Consider the following 21,291-nt stretch of genomic DNA (forward strand, 5'->3'; position numbering starts at 1 on the left):
ACCCTCGGCTTCTGCAAGGTACTCCACCCGTCTATGGGTCCTGTGTTGGCCGCCTACCTTGTGGCTCTGCGGGCGCTACTTCGGCTATACTCTTGGGTTGCCTCGGCTCTGTAAATTTGTTTGTCGTTGTGTGGTTTCGATTATACTTTTGTCTTCAAGGCTTTCGCCTCACTGTTTGACTGTAAGCTTGACGTTTTGTTGCAGGTCATGGTCGTGGGGTGGCTCGACTCTCAGCTCTCATCTGGCATTCGAACAGAGGTAAGCTCTCCTTCCATGCTTTATGGTTCTGCTTCGTTTGCTACTGTTACTTCTCACTCCTTGTGAGCAGTGGGCGCTTTGGCGACTATGACCTTGGTCCACGGCTTCCTTCGTTTGCAAGGGCTCGTCGGTCGTTGGTCTCTTGCCCTGACACCTACGCTCTTGTATCGGGTAGGGTTGTGCCTCGTCGTTTCTCTGTCTGTCTGTTTCGAAGTGTTTGCTGTTTGTAGTCTTTACTTGGTCTGTTGTCGAGGGTTGTGGCTTCGGCCTCACTGTTTCATGGTTTTGTGTATTTATGCCTTTGCACTGTTAACTTATGAAATTGTAATTATGTCGGTTATGTTATGGATGACCTATGTTTCATTGTTCAGTCCTGTAGCTTGTCTGTGACTTTATATTTGTATCTTAGACTGTAAATTTTTTGATATCTATATATACACAGAGATTTTGAAAAGAAAATAGTAAATGTGAATGATACAAGTTTGTTGGTACCTGTAGATGCTTGTTTCCTTCTTTGTTGGTAATTGTACTCCTTTGTTGGTAATTGTACTCGACTCTTTTGCAAACCCTCTCTGTTGATTTATGGAACTTGACCACGTTTTATTCTTGCCTCTGTGATAATTTCTCGCTCTTTGTCATTGTTATGAAATGGGTAGATGAACTTAATTAATTAAGTTTGAAGGAAAAAAAAAAGAAATAACTTTAGGCTGCAATATATGGACTCAGATTTTCTTGCTTCTCAAAATGATTGTGTGCTTCTTTTTATTCAATACTATGATGGATGATTACAATGGTTTTTCCTTCTTTCTTAAAGATCACTGTACAATTATTTAAACTGTCAGTAGTTACATTTTAGTTATTCATTGATAACTGTTCATCTTTGTCTGTATTCTAAAGTTAATTTGAAACAATAAATTAAAAAAAATAAAAAGAACGGTGAATAAAAATAAATAGTGCGCTGGGACAGCGTTAAACTTAGTGTAAAGTCCTAAACGTTGTTACTAGAAATTTAAACGGAACTTAAAAAAACTAACTGAAACTCCTTCTGGTCTGCGAAGACAAATACTCCAGCCATGACCTCCCTTAGCTGGATGTTCTTGCGTCACATTTAAAGTTTTAACAAGCGACAGAATGCATCGCAAAGAATGCATAACAAAGATCGAGGAATTACTAGTAACTCTTGATGACATTAGGGTCAGCCATAAGGATTGAGTGATTGAGATCCCAGAGAAAAGAAGCGTTTTCAATTTTTCAACAAATTATCAAGTGTATTGAACGCTTGCCAAGAGATATCGAGAGATTACTTTTAAGTATATCAATATTGAGAAGTATTATTTTGTATGTACTTTGTTATATGCCATGAAACCTGATTTCCGCTGTCTAGTCACCTTCAATGATTACAATCAGTCAATGCATGCGTAAAGTTTTATAAATACATAAATTCCTTCAATGTTTACAATCAGTCAATGCATGCGTAAAGTTTTATAAATGCATAAATTTTCAAAAATAAGGTATCTGAAAGGAAAAATAATAGCCATCAATGTTCCAAACCATAAAAATAGTAAAACTCCATGCAACAATATATATGATTTGGATAATTTTAAGAAAATCATGTACGATCACTAAGATGATCTATTATGTCTCTTAACGTCTCCAACGTGCTACTTTTTGTTTCTCACTTGAAAGTTGACAGTATTCAATCCAATTCCTTCAGACTTACAAACGAACAAAGATCCAAGGCACTGGATTCTAATAGCAGATGGCATAGTTTCAACGGTGAACCCCTAATAGGCTTGGGGCTCAATTATAACTAAATTGTAACTTCCATATACTCTCCTCAAGGTATTGAATACCATAATATACAGGAGAATCAACACAAAATAAAGATATATAAAATTCAGCTTGGTAAAACTACTTACTTGGGTGTGCATGGACATAAAAGCATATTCCTAAAATTTGTTTGCCACAACCCTAGTGTTTAGGAAATCACATTCACCAAATAACAAGAGTTAAATATAATCCATATTAATATTCAAATGGTGGGATAAAATGCTGAGTGAAATTTGAATTGTAATTCCATTGATTTCTTTACAAATAAAATACGTCAACAGGTCTCAAATCTTACAATTTATTTGTCTTTTTGTTGACTGTTTCTCTTGTACCCAAAATTGTATGTGAATTTCTTTAAAAATAAAATACATCAATAGGTCTCAAATCTCACAATTTACTTCTGCCTTCTTGTTCTGCGACATAATTTTTCTTGTACTCCTCTAATACCTGATCGTTTGTGCTGCCAGAGAAAAGCAATAGACCATCAAATGAAGTACCACACTTTGATAGAAACATTTATATAGCATTAGGTATATAATTCAAAAGCAAACACTCTGGATTAACAACCTCTATAAACTCAATCTCTGTGTCTCCACCGCTTTTGCTGAAAGTCATGTATTATATTCATAACTGGAAATGCTTCCATCTCCAGAAAAACAAAAAAAAAGGAAGAAGCCTTCGTTTAGTTCTTGTTTTCAATTTCATTGTCATATGATAACCACTTCAACTCCAGATTATGTTGGCTAAGACACAGATGTTATCTAAGGACTGCTAATTATGTTTTATCTCAGTCATATTTATATCCCATAGTCTAAGGAGGCGATGTTTTTGCCTGGAAAAAAATGGAAATTCTGGCACAACTTTGACAAACACTGGCAGAAATTTTTGGAAAACCGGTTTACAGTTGTCAAGCTTCAGGATTTTGGATGCCTCAAGGGTTTTTGATGATGCTAAATCCATTTCCACCATCAAAAAAACGATTCAAACACTCACATGATCAGATTTTTTCAACGAAAAAAGCTGGATTCTGGCAAGAAATGGCTGTCCATCTGAAAAGAAAATAGAGGAAAGTTACATGTGACAAGAACTCACTCATGATAAGAAAGCAATAAAGTCCTGTGAAGAAGAGGAATAACAATGAATTATATGGGGGTGGCACAAGATAATTTTTCCAAATTCCCGATGCCCATTGACCTGATTAACCATACCAAATTTTAGCTTTTACTTAGATCTTACGGATTTCAGAAAACCCTTGCACCTTTTTTTCCCTTGATCTCTGTGTGTTGATTTATTAAGTTGAAAAGCATCTACTGGGCAGCTACGTACTTGGTTCCAAGAAGTAAAATCATCATTAAATGCCTGAGAGAACAAAATATGTTGTATCTCTTAAAATTCAGGCAAGGTAACTATATATATGTCATAAGCGTTCGTAGTTACTTCAAGATATTTACAAAGTCAAGAGTCAAACAGAAGTTGCTAGATTGGGCTCGGCAGCTGGAAACTAACTTGGTGAGGCTGGAGCGAAATATGCCTGCTCCCCCACTCAATACTGTTAATATGTATACTCCAAATAAATGGTGCCTAAACACAGTAAGAATGGGCTCAAAATACCTACAAGAGGCCACCGTACATCTAGAATCATCATTCTTCAAAAATGCTAGGACTAAATGTAACCAAATCTATGAAGTCCGTGAGTGTTGAAGACATAATTAAGGGGCACTAACACTGGAAAAGCCGAAATCTCATACTGACTGGGAGCGGACCAAAACCAGGAAAAAATCAGGAAAATAATTGGTCCTATAAATATACAAAAAATATTCAAATGTGTATATATATATATATATATATATATATATATATGCAAACTATTGATTTTGGGTAGCATTGGATGTGATCTAGCTCCGAAATTTTGTGGAGGGGCTAAAACACATGAGATCTCCATAGCCTAGAGATCGTTTAGAAAAATTCTACTCGGATGAGGAGTTATTAAAATATTTTTAATGGTTTTTAAGTCTAAAGTTAAGAAAATAAAAATATTAATGTGTATTAATAAAAAAATAGGTGAGAAGGTTCTAAGTGCCGCGAATCAAGCATGTTTTAATCTTAGCAGTTGATTAGAGATTAGATCATAGTCGTTGATTCGTCAACAGGTAAAGTATAAGAGGAGGTTGAGGGTCAGTTGGAGACACCAACAGATCAAAGAGTTCGATTTTTCTGGGGCATGGTTTGATGAGAAAATCAAGCTAGTGGTCTAAGTTGCAGAGAGAGGGCAGTTCGGCAGAGGGAATTCAGTCCAAGGCTGAGAATACATAGCAGAGAGGCATAGCAGCAGTAGGAGAGACAGTGCAGCTCCAGAGAGGGTGACGCAAAAGCTAGAGGGGCTGACGCAGTCCCTTAGAGGCATCGTTGGGGTTTGTTGTGGGGAAGAGAGAGCAGCAGTTCAACATATCGACTTTTGAGCAAGGGAGGCTCACTGGGAGGGGGACGCAACTCCTAGAGGAGGTGACCCAGTTCCAGCGCAGAGCTTGGAGCAGCGATCGTAGCGCAACACTGGGAACAACGTTGTCATCTATGGGGTTTGATCATCCAGTTGTTGGAATTGTCAAAATATATGTCTCTCAATAAAGGTACTTCTGCCAGGTTTATTCTCTGTTGGGTGAGCCGGATTTGGCACCCTAGTTGTATTTAGGGATCTGCTTAATAATACAAACCCTCTATATGCTGCACTGGTTTTCCCGCATTGGGTTTTTGCTAGTGGTCTAAGTTGCAGAGAGAGGGCAGTTCGGCAGAGGGAATTCAGTCCAAGGCTGAGAATACATAGCAGAGAGGCATAGCAGCAGTAGGAGAGACAGTGCAGCTCCAGAGAGGGTGACGCAAAAGCTAGAGGGGCTGACGCAGTCCCTTAGAGGCATCGTTGGGGTTTGTTGTGGGGAAGAGAGAGCAGCAGTTCAACATATCGACTTTTGAGCAAGGGAGGCTCACTGGGAGGGTGACGCAACTCCTAGAGGAGGTGACCCAGTTCCAGCGCAGAGCTTGGAGCAGCGATCGTAGCGCAACACTGGGAACAACGTTGTCATCTATGGGGTTTGATCATCCAGTTGTTGGAATTGTCAAAATATATGTCTCTCAATAAAGGTACTTCTGCCAGGTTTATTCTCTGTTGGGTGAGCCGGATTTGGCACCCTAGTTGTATTTAGGGATCTGCTTAATAATACAAACCCTCTATATGCTGCACTGGTTTTCCCGCATTGGGTTTTTCTGGGGACGATTGTCCGAAAATAACGGTGTCCCTTGTGTGATTGTTTCAGTTTATTTCAGTTCATGATTTGTATGTATGTGTAGGCTGCAATAGTTTTTTCATCGTTGTTTAAGTAATTAAATAACTTGTTAAATGTAAAGAACAAGTAGGAGATGATAAACCAGTGATTGCAGTAGAATTTCTGATGTGTAGATTCAGAAATTTTCACAAGCATCGCAGATCATGGGAGACTAAGGACACCAGCCAAGAAATCTGGAGAATTTGCAGCAAAAAGGCAATTGTCCCAAGTGACAGCACTGTTCCAAAGCCAGAGACAGAAGGAGGAGTGATGTAGTGCAGAAAAGGTGACACAGAGGCTCACACTGTCCCTGCGTTAGGTGAGGGTGACACAGTAGCTAGGAGGAGCCCATGCAGTAGCTGTGTCAGCTATCTAGGCCAACACAGAAGCAGAAGCAGGGGCAGATCATGCTCATGCAGTGCCACGTCATCTTTTTGAGCCAAGAAGGATTGACGCAATGGCCAGAGGAGCTGATCCAGCTCAAGCAGTGATTGCACAGAGCCAAAGGGGGCTCAGATTCTTCAGTTGTCGGGGCTAAGGGAGCAGAACAGATTTTGATTTGAGGAGTTGGTGGGACGATGTTTCTGTTGGTACAAAACAATGTCTGTGGAGACAGAGCCAAGGTAGAGGGAATCACTGCCTTGACAGATTTCTAGCCAAGAAATCTAGATCCGGGTTGCAGCAGCTAAGGATGATTGGAGAGGAGTGATTTGATAGTTGGCCAGAGGATTTCCGAGAGGGAAATCAACACTCAGAGGGAGTTTGGAGAGGAACTTATTCCTTAGAGGGTTTCTTGCACCCAAGGAATCCAAATCCAACTGCTAGATTGACGGCAGGAGAGGGAGAAGAGAACCAGTCCTATTTTTGAGCAAAGATGGCAATGAATGGGTTGAGGGATCGGGACAAATTGGACGAAGCATCCAATTTTGTCATTTGGAAGGCCAGCATCCCAGCAATCCTAGATAAACATCGCATCAAGGATTATGCCTTGAAAGTGGTTGTTGTTCCGGTTGACGCTAATGCGGCAAAGAAGTACGAGGAGGCCCAGGCGAACACAAAGTGCATGATCCTAGACGGGGTCAAAGATCATGTAGTACCACACATTGCTGAGAAGGAAACATCGAGTGAGATGTGGGAGACCCTACCACCTTGTACCAGGGCTCTTCTGTGCAATGGAATATGGTATTAGAAAATCAGCTGAGATAGTACCAGATGCAGAAAGGAGAGGAGATAGATCCCTTTCTTTTCAGTTTGCAAGGGATTTGCGACCAGTTGACTTCTATAGGGTCTACACCAGATCCTGAGTTCATGGTCAGCACTGCCCTGAATGCAGTCACCAAGGACTAGGAGACATTTGTCCAAAGTATTTTGGGCAGAGCAACTCTCCCCGTTGGGAGGAGATGTGGGTAGCTCTTCTACAAGAAGAGCTCAAGAGGTTGACCAAGGTAGGGAGTAGCGGCAAGGGAACCTGGGTCAAGAAGGAGGCGGAGGAGGATGCAGCTCTCGCATCATCGAGACAACAAAGGCAGCAAAAGAGAAAGAAGGACATAACCAAGGTCAGATGCTTCAAATGTGGGGAATTGGGACATTATGCCACTCAACGCCTCCGGAAGAAGGGCAAGGCGGAGGCTTTTGACTCAAAGGCTGCTCCAGCGAAAGCTAACAAGGAAGGCGAGGATGACAATTGTGCCATGAGTGCGCATGTGCCTCTGCAGAAGAGGTGGGGCGACATGGAGTTGTAGTCAAGAGGACTACATGACAGGGCAGGATCCTTGAGGTGCCCAAACACTTGGATCACATACGGCTATGGGATCCCTTAACGACAGCAGCAAAATGACGGGTGTCAATTGGAGCGACAATGGCAAAGCTAGAGTGCCAAAGTCTGAGGCAGCGCAGTGGATGTTGTAGCAGTGGAAGAGGCATAAAGCAGTTTGCAACAGCACAGTAGCAGCAGAGGGTCAGCACAGATTAGCAGCAGAGGTAGCTTTAGCATCACGAGGCATCCATACTGACCAGCATGTCAGTGTTTGGGTGAGTTTTCAGTTGCTTACTTCTTAGCAACTGAGCTGCAATGCAACAGTTAGCAGTGGCAGTGTTATGGGCAGCATGATGGAGCATTTTGAGAGGGAGTTGTAGTACAGATGCAACAATGGCAGTGGTAGAGTCATGGGCAATAGTAGAGGAAGCAGTGGTGCAGTGGATGAAGGGCAGCAGGCCAAGCATCAGCAGCACAAAGGATCGATGCAATGGATCAGTGTAATGCTTCTATGGGGAAGTATTGCTAGAGCACATTCCTCGCTAAGAGAGAGTGTTGATTTTGGGTAGCATCGGATGTGCTCTAGCTCCGAAATTTCATGGGGGGGCTAGAACACATGAGATCTCCTGAATCCAGAAATCATTTGGAGAAATTCCACCCGGATGAAGAGTTATTAAAATAATTAATATTTTTAATGGGTTCCTAAGTCTAAACATTGGAAAATAAAAATATTAATGCGTATTAATAAAAATATGGGTGAGAAGGTTCTAAGTGACGAGGATCAAGCCTGTTTTAATCTTAGTCATTGATTAGAGATTAGATCACGGTCATTGATTCATCAACAGGAAAAGTATAAGAGGAGGCTTGAGGGTCAGTTGGAGACACACCAAGAGATCAAAGAGTTCAATTTTTCTGGGGGAGTGGTTTGCTAAGAAAATCGAGCTAGTGGTCTGAGTTGCAGAGAGAGAGGGGCAGTTCGGTAGAGGGACTTCAGTCCAAGGCCGAGAATACATTGCAGAGAGGCAGAGCAGCAGTAGGAGAGACAACACAGCTCCAAAGAGAGTGACACAGAAGCTAGAGGGGCTGACGCAGTCCCTTAGAAGCAGTGTTGGGGTTTTTTGTGGGGCAAAGAGAGCAGGAGTTCAGCATATCGACTTCTGAGCAAGGGAGGCTCCTCGACAAGGTGAAGCAGCTCCTAGAGGAGGTGACGCAGTCCTAGCACAGAGCTCGGAGCAACCATCGCTGCCTAGCACTGGGAACAACATTTTCATCTATGGGGTTTGATCATCCAGTTGCTGGAATTGTCAAAATACCTGTCTTCGGATAGAGGTATTTCTGCCAGGTTTATTCTCTATTTGGTGAGCCAGATTTGGCACCCTAGTTGTATTCAGAGATCTGCTTAATAATACAAACCCTCTATATGCTGCACCGGTTTTCCCGAATTGGGTTTTTCCAGGGAAATTGTCCCAATATAACGGTGTCCCTTGTGTGATTGTCTCAGTTTATTTAAGTTCATGATTTGTATGTATGTGTAGGCTGCAATAGTGTTTTCATTGTTGTTTAAGTAATTAAATAACTTGTTAAATGTAAAGAACAAGTAGGAGATGATAAAACAGTGATTGCAGTAGAATTTCTGATGTGTAGATTCAGAAATTTTCACATGGTATCAGAGCATTGCATATCATAGGAGACTGAGGACACCAGCGAAGAAATCCGGAGAATTTGCAGTAGAAAAGCAGTTATCCCGAGTGACAATGTTGTTCTAAAGCTAGAGACGCAGAAGGAGGAGTGACGCAGTGCAGAAAAGGTGAGGTAGAGGCTCACGCAGTGCCTGCGTTCACACTCTGAGCTAGGTGCAAGTGACACAGTAGCTGGGAGGAGCCCATGCAGTAGCTGCGTCAACTATCTAGGCCATTACAGAAGCAAAAGGGGGGGCAGATCAGGCTCACACAATGCCATGTCATCTTTTTGAGCTAGGAAGGATTGACACAGTGGCCAGGAGATGCTGATCCAGCTCATGCAGTGATTTCAGAGTCAAAGGGGCTCAGATTCTTCAGTTGCCGGGGCTAAGGGAGGAGAGAAAAATTCGATTTTAGGAGTTGTTGGGATGCTAATTCTATTGGTGTAGAACAGTGTCTGTGGAGACAGAGCCAAGGTAGAGGGAATCACTGTCTTGACAGATTTATAGCCAAGAAATCTAGATCTGGGTTGCAACAGCTAAGGATGATTGGAGAGGAGCAATTGGACAGTTGGCTAGAGGATTTCTGAGAGGGAAATCAGGACTCAGAGGGAGTTTAGAGAGGAACATGTTCCTTAGAGGGTTTCTTGCACCCAAAGAATCCAGATCCAAGTCCTGCTAGATTGACGGCAGGAAAGGGAGAAGAGAGTCAGTCCTATTTTTTAGCAGAGATGGCAATGAATGGGTTGAGGGATCAGGGCAGATTGGACAGAGCATCCAATTTTTTCATCTGGTAGGCCAGGATCCTGGTAATCCTAGATAAACATCGCATTAAGGACTATGCCTTGAAAGTGGTTGTTGTTCCGGTTGACGCTGATGCAGCAACGAAGTACGAGGAGGCCCAGGTGAAGGCAAAGTGCATGATCCTAGACGGGGTCAAGGATCATGTAGTACCACACATTGCTGAGAAGGAAATAGCAAAGGAGCTGTGGGAGACCCTGACCACGTTGTACCAGGGCTCTTTCGTGCAACGAAATATGCTATTATAAAATCAACGGAGACAGTATCAGATGCAGAAAGGAGAGGAGATAGATCCCTTCCTTCTCAGGTTGCAAGGGATTCGTGACCAGTTGACTTCCATAGGGTCTACACCATATCCTGAGTTCATGGTTAGCACTGCCCTGAATGCAGTCACCGAGCACTGAGAGACATTTATCCAAATTTTGGGCAGAGCGACTCTCCCCAGTTGGGAGGAGATGTGGGTAGCTCTTCGACAAGAAGAGCTCAGGAGGTTGACAAAGGCATGGAGTAGTGGCAAGGGAACCCGGATCAAGATGGAGGAGGAGGAGGATGCAGCTCTCGCATCATCAGGACAGCAAGGGCAGTAGAAGAGAAAGAAGGACATAACCAAGGTCAGATGCTTCAACTGTGGGGAACTGGGACATTATGCCACTTAGTGCCCCGGAAGAAGGGCAAGGGGGAGGCTTCTGACTGAAAGGTTGCTCTAGCGAAAGCTGACAAGGAAGGCGAGGATGACGATTGTGCCATGAGTGCTCATGCGCCTCTAGAGAAGAGGTGGGACGACATGGAGTTGTAGTCAAGAGGACTACATGACAGGGTAGGATCTTGAGGTGCCCAAACTCTTGGATCACATACGACTACGGGAGCCCTTAACGACAATAGAAAAATGACAGGTGTCGGTTGGAGAGAGGTGTGATGGAGCGACGATGGCAGAGCTAGAGTGCCAAATTCTGAGGCAGCGCAGTGGATGTTGTAGCAGTGGAAGAGGCACAGAGCAGTTTGCAGCAACGCAGTAGTAGCAAAGGGTCAGCACAGATTAGCAGCAGAGGTAGCTTCAACATCACGAGGCATCCATACTGACTAGCATGTCAATGTTTGGGTGAGTTTTTAGTTGCTTACTTCTCAGCAGCTGAGTTGCAATGCAATAGTTAGCAGTGGCAATGCTATGGGTAGCATGATGCAACGTTTTGAGAGGGAGTTGTAGTACAAATGCATCAATGGAAGTGGCAGAGTCATGGGCAGCAATACATGAAGCAGCGGTGCAGTGGATGAAGGGCAGCATGCCAAGCATCAGCATCACAAAGGACTGATGCAGTGGATCAGTGTAATGCTTCTATGGGGAAGTATTGCTAGAGTACATTCCTCACTAAGAGGGAGTGTTGATTTTGGGTAGCATCGGATGTGCTCTAGCTTTGAAATTTAGTGGAGGGGCTAGAACACACGAGATCTCCAGAACCCAGAAATTGTTTGGAGAAATTCCACCCGGATGAGGAGTTATTAAAATAATTAATATTTTTAATGGGTTCGTAAGTCTAAACTTAGGAAGATAAAAATATTAATGCGTATTAATAAAAATATGGGTGAGAAGGTTCTAAGTGACGAGGGTCAACCCTGTTTTAATCTTAGTCGTTGATTAGAGATTAGATCACCATCGTTGATTCATCAATAGGAAAAGTATAAGAGCAGCCTTGAGGGTCAGTTGGAGACACCAAGAATCAAAGAGTTCGATTTTTCCAGGGCATGGTTTGCTAAGAAAATCGAGCTAGTGGTCTGAGTTGCAGAGAGAGAGCGACAATTCGGTAGAGGGACTTCAGTCCAAGGCCGAGAATACATAGCAAAGAGGCAGAGCAGCAATAGGAGAGACAGTGCAGCTCCAAAGAGGGTGATGCAAAAGCTAGAGGGGTTGACGCAGTCCCTTAGAGGCAGCGTTGGGGTTTTTCTGTGGGGCAGAGAAAGTAGCAGTTCAGCATATTGACTTTTGAGCAAGGGAGGCTCACTCGGAGGGTGACGCAACTTTTAGAGGAGGTGACGCAGTTCTAGCGCAGAGCTTCGAGTAGCCATCGCTGCCCATCACTGGGAACAACATTGTCATTTGTGGGGTTTAATCATCCAGTTGTTAGAATTGTCAAAATATATGTCTCAGGATAGAGGTACTTCTGCCGAGTTTATTCTCTGCTGGGTGAACTGATTTTGGCACCCTGGTTGCATTTAGAAATCTGCTTAATATAACAAACCCTCTATATGTTGCACTGGTTTTCCCGAATTGGGTTTTTCCGGAAACGTTTATCCAAAAATAACAGTGTCCCTTATGTGATTGTCTCAGGTTGTTTCAGTTCATGGTCTATATGTATGTGTAGGTTGCAATAGTGTTTTCATCGTTGTTTAAGTAATTAAATAACTTGTTAAATTTAAAGAACAAGTAGGAGATGATAAACCAGTGATTGCAGTAGAAATTCTGATGTGTAGATTCAAAAATTTTCACACAAACCATTAGCCACCAAATATGCAAAGTTTGCTCATAAACATAGCAAGGAGTTGAAGGGTTAGCTTGATTGTTTGTCACCAATGTTGTCGAGCATTTGATTAGTTCTGTGTCGGTAGGTGCCCACTTCAAATCCCTTTGGGTGAGGTGCACTAGTCTACCCTGATAAGTTTACTAAAGATGCCATCTACAAAAGTGGGCAAGCATCCCTTGGGTTCCCACCAAGGTTTTCCTTGGAAAAATATATAACATTTAAGGATGAATATAACAAAATGGAACCCACTGTAATAAATATCTGAACAAAAACACATAACATTGACATGCTAAATGGTCTATAGAGTCCTAAATATTATGTTACAATAAATCTCACATATTATCAAAATCATTCCTTAGATCAAGATCTTGATCAACACCCTTTGCCTCGTAGCTCGCCTCAATCTTCTAATGGCATCACTAATGCTTGGAGCCTCTAGTGTTTGTAAGTGGCTTCAAGTCCATCCAACCAAAATCACCACAGCAAAAATTTTTGGCTGACAATTGACAATCCATTCTAGAGAAAGAACGATATCCTCCAACACAATGGGATCTATATCAACTATTTTGTTCAACAATTAGTTGGACCTCAAACGAAGGTTGTGTTGTATGAAGACTAAATCATTCAATCATAGTTGTTCCAAACAATTTCTTGTTAGTTTTTGTAGTATCGGATGTGTTTTAGTCACGAAACTTGGTGGAGAGTCTACTCTACAAGAGATCTCCATAACCCAGAAATCGTTTCTGGAAATTCCACCTAGAAATGGCTTAATTAGATTATTAACCTATTTTTTAATGTTTCCTAAGTCTAAACTTAGGAAAACTAGTTAATTGATTAGAATTAATTAAGACAAGGTGAGAATTCTCTAGAAACTCACGCGGATTGACTCTAGTATGACCTAGCCCTTGACTAAGTTTTAATTTAGGTCGTTGGAGCTCCAACAGAGGATTATACGAAGAAGTCGATGGGCACTTGGAGAATATACTTGAGACACTTGAGCAACTCGATTTCCTTGGCAAATCGACTTCCAAAGAGCAGCAACAGTTGTCGGAGAGCCAGAGATTGAATTAGAGACAGTGAGGGGCAGTGACAGTGATCCAGAGGAAGATTTCCAGATCCGGAGAGGCAGCAACAAATGAAAAAAGTGGTCCACGTAGACGCAGCACAAGGACTACGCAGTAGCTGAAGCAGAGCAGTTCGATTTAGTTGGGGAGGAAGTCGATTCAGCTTCCAGAGGTCGGGAAAGTCTTCCAGAGGGTCAGAGAGTCACTTCCAGTAGCAGATGCAGGCAAGATGGCTTGCTTGGAGGCTCACATGTCAGAGGCAGCACAAGGACTGCGCAGAGGACCTACGTTGGGGTTTGGACGACTAGTTTTTCAAGAGGAGCTAGTGTCGGGATTGCTTGTGGAGTGAGAAAAATTCTTCTCTCTAATTATTTTTGTCAGATACTACTTGTTTGGATTTCTAGTTGGGCATCCATAGATTGTACTTAGATTTCACTGCTGCATAATAATAAAACCTTCAACGGTTGCACAGTTTTTCCTAGGTTGGGTTTTTCTGGAGACATTTCAACAAAAATAATTGTCATATTTCATGTGTGTGGGCTAGCATTTCTCAATTTCCAATGCTATTATTTTCCGTGGTTTTATTTGTGAAGGTTACAGTGTGAATTATTTGGTATTTGTCGTAGCAAATAAATCATTAAATTAATTAAAAATCTAATTTCCAGTGGCTGCAATAGGATTTCAATATTGACACTTTCACATGGTATCGGAGCATAAGTGATCAACCAAGAAGCTCAGAAGCAAAGGAGAGAATTTCGTTGTTCAAAGGGAGCAGCATGCTGAAATTCTTAGAGGTTGCACAGTACCCAGATTGGCAGTTCGAATTGTTGGGGCAGGAGTACGATTGTCAGTTGCAGGTTGGCAGAAAAGTTGATTTGCCCAGGATAGTGATTCCAGCAGTCAGAGGGAGCAGCAACAACTCAGATTTTCGCTAAGCAGATTCCTTGGTTGGACGCAGAGGGTTTTGCGGCAGTTTACAGCAATAGAATCAGCGTCGGGTGGCAAAGAAATTGCACACACAAAGGGAGATTTCTATCAAAGGGTTTCTAGCCAAGAAATCTGATTTTCCTAGTTGCAGGTGACAGTAACTATTAGTAGAATTGTGCATTCCAAGAGGGAGTGTGAGTAGCATAGCAGCAGCCGCGCAGAGGAAGGGGGAGTTTCCAGACCAGATTCAGAGATGGCCACAACAAGGCTTAGAGACCAAGATAGATTAGAGGGAGCCTCCAACTATGTCATCTGGAAGGCTAGGATGTCCTTCCTTCTAGATGAATATGATCTGAAAGTCTATGGGAACAATGTTGTAGTAGTACCCCAAGATGTAGATCAGTAGGAGTACAGAAAGGAAATGGCGAAGCTAAAGCGAATGATTTTGGATGGAGTTCAATATCATATGGTCTCGCGTATTTCTGGGAAGAATATTGCCAAGGCAATGTGGGTAGCTCTCTCCACACTATATCAGAGTTCTTCCAAGCAGTGGAAGATGTTTCTCCAAGAGAAGCTGAGAACTATCAAGATGCAAAAGGGTGAAGGCATAGATCCCTTCCTCACTCGGATTCGGTAGGTCCGATATCAGCTAGGAGTCGTTGGGGAGGCACCCCAACCGACAGAGCTTGTACGATTGGCACTAAACAGTGTCTCAGAGGATTGGCAAAGTATTTGTCCAAAGCATATTGGGCAGAGACACTATGCCTGATTGGGACAGGATGTGGGTTGATCTGCAACAGGAGTTGAAGCGAGCTCTATTAAAGTGCACCATCATTGGTAGCAACAACAAGATTGTGAAGAGTGAGAAGGAAGAGGAGAATTTGGCCCTAGCATCTAAGGGTCCCAGCCAAGGACAAGGGGAACAGAAGAAGAAGAAGAAAGACATGTCAAAGGTCAAGTACTTCAGATGTGGTGAGCTCGGTCACTACAGTACTCAGTGTCCTCTTAGAAATAAGGACAAACAGGAGAAGCAGGACTAGGAAACAGCGTCAGCCGAAATAGACAAGTTGTCCTCCAGGCTGGAGGAATACTTTGCTATGATGGCAGCCATACCTCCAGGAGTGAGGTGGGGCGACATGGAGCTATAGTCCAAAACTACAGAGATTGGGCAAGATCCTTGAGGTGTCCTCCTCATGGATCATTACCTTGCTACGGGGGCCCACAGTATTCAGTAACAGGATGGATCAGTGTCAGCGATGCATTTAGATTCCTAGTGAAATTTGCAAACTAGTAGCAGTCATGTTCTTAGGAGCGCAGTGCAGTGTTGACAGTGGAGCAGGTGGCTCAGTGCAGAGTTGGAAGCAACGTAGATTCTTCAATGACAGTGTAGAGACTAGTAGCAGTCAAGACTCAGAAGATAGATGCATCACACTGAACACAGTTGACTACGTATTTTAGATGCTTCTTAGTTGCGGTTGTTGCAGTAGCAATAGCAACAGATGAGAGGGAGTCGCAGTGTAGATCCAGAGTTGGTAGCAATATCGCAGTGTCAGCAGCAACACGGATACAACATCAGAGTTGCACAGTGGTTGGTGGGCAGCGGTGGCCAAACATCAACAGCGTGACAAAGGATGATACAGAGATAGAGTGTTGTAGCAGGGTATGCAGCGCTAGAACACAGTCCTCGCTAAAAGGGAGTGTTAGCTTTTTAGCATAAGATGTGTTCTACTCACGAAACTTAGTGGAGAGGTTGGAATACATGAGATCTCCATAACCCAGAAATCGTTTTTGGAAAATCCACCTGGAGATGGCTCAATTAGATTATTAACTTATTTTTTAATGTTTCCTAAGTCTAAACTTAGGAAACTAGTAAATTAATCATAATTAATTAAGTCAAGGTGAGAATTCTCTAGAAACTCATATGGATCGACTACGATATGATCCTAGCCCTTGATTAAGTTTTAATCTTGGCCGTTAGAGCCCCAACATAGTTGTTAAATTTTAGGTATGTTCTATCCTTAGAGCAATTTATTTCAATTTTCACAGTAAGATCAATATCTTTTCCAGATTAGCAATCACATCAACATTAAAGTAAACCGCAGATAGAACATAAACATAAATCGCAGAAGACAAGCCAAGACAAGAGGACACAATATGTGGCACTTCCCAGGGACAAACCCCAATGTGGGGAAAACCTTGATCAATTCTTCAATAGTTCAATAGAGAGAGAGAGAGATAGTACATTTACAACAGAAGTCAACACTTTGACTTATCTAGATAAGAGCATAGATCATCCCTAAGAAGATGATAAATGAAATTAGTTGAAGGCATGCGGCTTCAAATGATTCTCCAAGGTGACTCCTTCACCTATCGTTGTGTTGCATTTCGTCATCATGTTGCACCTCACCGTGTTGCACCATGCTGCACCCATCATTACTATGTTGCATCTCATCATGCTTCATTAATCATGACTGTACCCATCACTGTACTGCATTATGTGCCATTGCTACACCATGTTGCCATACTGACCTATTTGTTGGCTGCATCTTGCTTTCTTGTTGTCCCTAGCATGCTTGTTGTCCTTTGCATGCTAGCTGTCCCTTGCATGCTCGCTGTAACATTGCATGCTTGGTGTATTTGCTGCTAAGTACCATACAACTGTCCCAATGTTAGTTAGTTGTCCCTTGCATGCTACTCTCCTTCGAAGACAGATGCTTTGGCTATTCGGCAATTCTGGCAATTCCGGCAATTCCGACTTCTGCCTCTGCATCAACTTTCCGGCTTGTTCTGGCAATTCCGGCTATTCCCGATAGTTCCAACTATTCCCGGCAGTTTCGGCAATTCCGGCTATTCCCAACAGTTCCGGAAATTCCGGCTATTCCTAGCAGTTCCGGCTATTCCTTGCAATTCCGGCAGTTCTGGCTTCTAACCTCTGGATGAGGGCAGCATTATCCCTTAGGATCTCTCCTCCTACTAAAACCCAAAGACATGTAGAGAGGAAGAGATCCCAAGTGTGTTGAAATGACTTGAAGGCCACCTCTATTTATACTAAAACATTGAGCACAAGTGGGGTTTATTTGGTTGTTGGCCGACCTTGACGAATTGTCCCATAACACAAATAAATCCATATCTCCATGAATACTTATTGGAATCGAATGATCTTTAGATCAATCCTACACCTCTCGATGAGAGGGATCAAAGAAAAATATCAGCTTCCATTAATAAGATGATCCACATGGAGTTTGGCCCTAGTTGCCAATTTTAACACTCCCTCTCAACTAGGGAGAACTCCATCCACTGATCCATATGTCTGACTGTACTATCTCTGCCATCAGTGCCCTGCACTGCTCTACTCTCCTTAGTTCTGCTCTGCTTTGCTGAACCATGAAGAAGAAGAATTGATCGAGAATGTCTCATACCATTCTCTACTGACCCGAAGTCAGTTTCATTTGAAGAGAGTGTCACATCACTCTTACTGGCCCAAAGTCAGTTTTATTGATCCCAAATCAATATCACAAGAGTGTCTCAAACCACTCATACTGATCCCAGATCAATGGAGGTCATCCTAGCATAGGGAGTACGGTAGATACATCGATGCGTCCATTGATAGTACTACTATGGTCCCTAACCCCATTTCCCTGCTCATTGATCAGATGAGAGGTACTTCCCATGAGTGATCTTTAGGTAGGCCATCAGAAACTTTTGTTGCGCCATTCTGATAATATTCTCTGTTTCGACTTCACCCTGGGTGAATTTGAAGAGGGATGAGGAATCCATTGATCCTTTTGTCCTTTCCCAACTGTCTTCGGTGATTGCTCTTTCACTCTTGATTGCGCATTGTCTTCACCTCAGCTCTGATACAATGTTAAATTTTAGGTATGTTCTATGCTTAGAGCAATTTATTTCAATTTTCACAGTAAGCTCAATATCTTTTCCAGATTAGCAATCACATCAGCATTAAAGTAAACTGCAGATAGAACATAAACATAAATCGCAGAAGACAAGCCAAGACAAGAGGACAAAAGATGTGGCGCTAGCCAGGGACAAACCCCAATGTGGGGAAACCATTGATCAATTCTTCAATAGTTCAAAAAAGAGAGAGAGATAGTACATTTACAACAGAAGTCAACACTTTGACTTATCTAGATAAGAGCATAGATCATCCCTAAAAAGATGATACATGAGATCAGTTGAAGACATGCGGCGTCAAATGATTCTCCAAGGTGACTCCTTCACCTATCGTTGTGCTGCATTTCGTCATCATGTTGCACCTCACTGTGCTGCACCTATCATTACTATGCCGCATCTCATCATGCTTCATTAATCATGACTATACCCATCATTGTATTGCATTATGTGCCATTGCTGCACCATGTTGCCATACTAAACTATGTGCTTGCTGCATCTTGCTTTCTTGTTGTCCCTAGCATGCTTCTTGTCCTTTGCATGCTCGTTGTTGCATGCTAGCTGTAACATTGCATGCTTGGTGTATTTGTTGCTAAGTACCATACCACTGTCCCAAGGTTAGTTAGTTGTCCCTTGCATGCTGCTCTCCTTCGGAGACAGATGCTCTGGCTGTTCGGCAATTCCGGCAGTTCCCGGTAGTTCCCGCTGTTCTCGGCAGTTCCGGTTGTTCCCGGCAGTTCCGGCTATTCCCTTGCATACTGCTCGCCTTTGGAGACAGATTCTTTGGCTGTTTGGTAGTTCCAGCTGTTCCCTTGCATGCTGCTCTCCTTTGGAGACAGATGCTCTGGTTGTTCGGCAGTTCCTGGCAGTTTCGACTGTCTGCGGCAGTTTCGGCTGTCTGCGGCAGTTTCGGCTGTCCGCGGCAGTTCTGACAGTTCCGACAATTCCAGCTATTTCCGACAGTTCCATCTTCTGCCCTTTGCGTCAGCTTTGCCGCCTATTCCGGCAGTTCCCGACAGTTTCGGCAGTTCTGGCAATTCCAGCAGTTCCAGCAATTCCGGCTTTTCCCGGCGGTTTCGGCAATTCTAGCTATTCCCGGCAGTTCCGACTATTCCCAGCAGTTTCGACAGTTCTAGCTAGTCCCGGCAGTTCCAGCTTCTATCCTCTGGATTAGGGCAGCGTTATCGCTTAGAATCTCTCCTTCTACTAAAACCCAAAGACAATTAGAGAGGAAGAGATTCCAAGTGTGTTGAAATGACTTGAAGGCCACCTCTATTTATACTAAAACGTTGAGCCAAGTGGGGTTTATTTGGTTGCTGGCCGACCTTGATGAATTGTCCCATAACACAAATAAATCCATATCTCCATGAATACTTATCGGAATCGGATATCTTTAGATCAATCCTACACCTCTCGATGAGAGGGATCCAAGAAAAATATCAGCATCCATTAATAAGATGACCCAAATGGAGTTTGGCCCTAGTTGCCAATTTTAACAATAGTACTATAAGAAGTCGAAGGGCACTTGGAGAATATACTTGAGACACTTGAGCAACTCGATTTCCTTGGTAGATCGATTCCCAAAGAACACCAATAGTTGCCAGAGATGCAAACATCAAAGTAGAGATATTAAGGGGCAGGGATAGTGATCCGAAGGAAGATTTCTAAATCCGGAGAGGCAACAGCAAGTCACAGAAGTGATCCACACAAAAGCAGCACAAGGACTGCACATTAGTTGAAGCAAAATAGTTCAATTTAGCTGGGGAGGAAGTCGATTCAGCTTCTAGAGGCTGGGAAAGTCTTCCAGAGGATCAGAGAGTCACTTCCAGCAGTAGAGGCAGGCAAGATGGCTTGCTTGGAGGCTGATCTAAGCCACACGTGTGAGAGGCAACGCAAGGACTGCGCAGAGGGCCTACATTGGGGTTTGGACGACTAGTTTTTCAAGAGGAGCCAGTGTTGGGATTGCTTGTGGACTAAGATAATTTCTTCTCTCAAATTATTTTTGTCAGATACTTACTGTTTGGATTGTCAGTTGGGCATCCATAGATTGTACTCATATTTCACTACTGCATATAATAAAACCCTCAATTGATGCACTGGTTTTCCCAAGTTAGGTTTTTCCAGGGACATTTGTCCAAAAATAATTGTGTCATATTTCATGTGTGTGTGCTAGCATTTCTCAGTTTCCAGCACTATTATTTTTCACAATTTTATTTGTGAAGGTTGCAGTTTCAATTATTTCGTATTTGTCATAGCAGCTAAATTGTTAAATTAATTAACAATTAGAAAATTAATTTTCAATTGCTGCAATAGGATTTCAGTATTGAAATTTTCACATTTATCTTATTCATGCGTAAGGGCTAAAAGACAAACCAGGTGTGCTTGCACCTAAACGTGCTCTGAGTTTGACTCAAATTTTGAATTGCAAACTTTTGCATTTGAGGGCATTGACTGCAAAAATACTTCCATCATAACCCTTTTTTATGTATTTTGCACTTATTTTTTTCGCATTTAGGTGGACTGTGAGTTGACCCAGTGTCGATTGAAACCAGCGAGTTTCGGTTTTTTCTAGAACCAGGCCAATTTTTAGTCTAAATGGTTTAAGATTTGAATGGTTTAAATTTTAAAATTTTTAGGTCTCTTGGCTTAACTACAAATAGTATCACCAATTGGTTCTCAATTCTTAAATACTTAAATACTATTTCATGGACAATAATAAGAGAATTTCTCATTTCGATCCCATGTGGGTGTTGGAGAATGTAACTAAGTTCGGTCTTCATAATTGTATCAAAAAGAAGAAAAAGAAATTTGTTTTCAAGCATGGGTTTCATGCTCAAGAGATTATTATTTTATTAATTAAGCATGTTCTTCATGCTTCTAGGGTTTTATGAGTCAAAGTCATACTTGGACCTATTGTAAAGGAGGAAAAAGAATTTTTCAATTTGTAATTTGGGTTAAAACATCTTCTGGATGCCAAGTCAGCCTACCTGTCAAGTCGACCCTGCCCCAATGGACATGTCTATTCGCACCCCTCTAGACAAGTATAAATAAAGAAAAGTTGGAGCTCATTTGGAAACACGCACTTCACATGTTTGGTTCTGAAATATCGTAGAGACATAGAAAAGAAGAGGGTCATGTGGTCGTCTGTCACACACACCTAAGTTAGTGAAAACAACTCTTAACCCCACAAGGTGTGGTTGGTGGAAAAATCAAGAGATGGGGTTGTCACCTATTCCCA

General features: G+C 42.4%; 1 protein-coding gene across 2 annotated transcripts in view; it reads right to left on the reverse strand.

Annotated features, from left to right (window-relative positions):
• Nucleotides 1-2,267: 2,267 nt before the first annotated feature.
• The window catches only part of LOC149234025 (uncharacterized), a 155,194-nt gene continuing 136,170 nt past the window's right edge, over nt 2,268-21,291 (reverse strand). For both annotated transcript variants that reach the window (XM_089461089.1, XM_089461090.1), the window contains exon 3: nt 2,268-2,548. In XM_089461089.1, coding sequence (XP_089317215.1) covers nt 2,476-2,548 — 73 coding nt within the window. In that variant the 3' untranslated portion in view covers nt 2,268-2,475. The remainder of the gene's footprint in view (nt 2,549-21,291) is intronic.

This window comes from Pinus tabuliformis, chromosome 8 (genome assembly GCF_031772625.1).
Source record: "Pinus tabuliformis cultivar Carrire ecotype Pingquan chromosome 8, CPIR1, whole genome shotgun sequence".
NCBI classification, from domain to species: Eukaryota; Viridiplantae; Streptophyta; class Pinopsida; order Pinales; family Pinaceae; genus Pinus; species Pinus tabuliformis.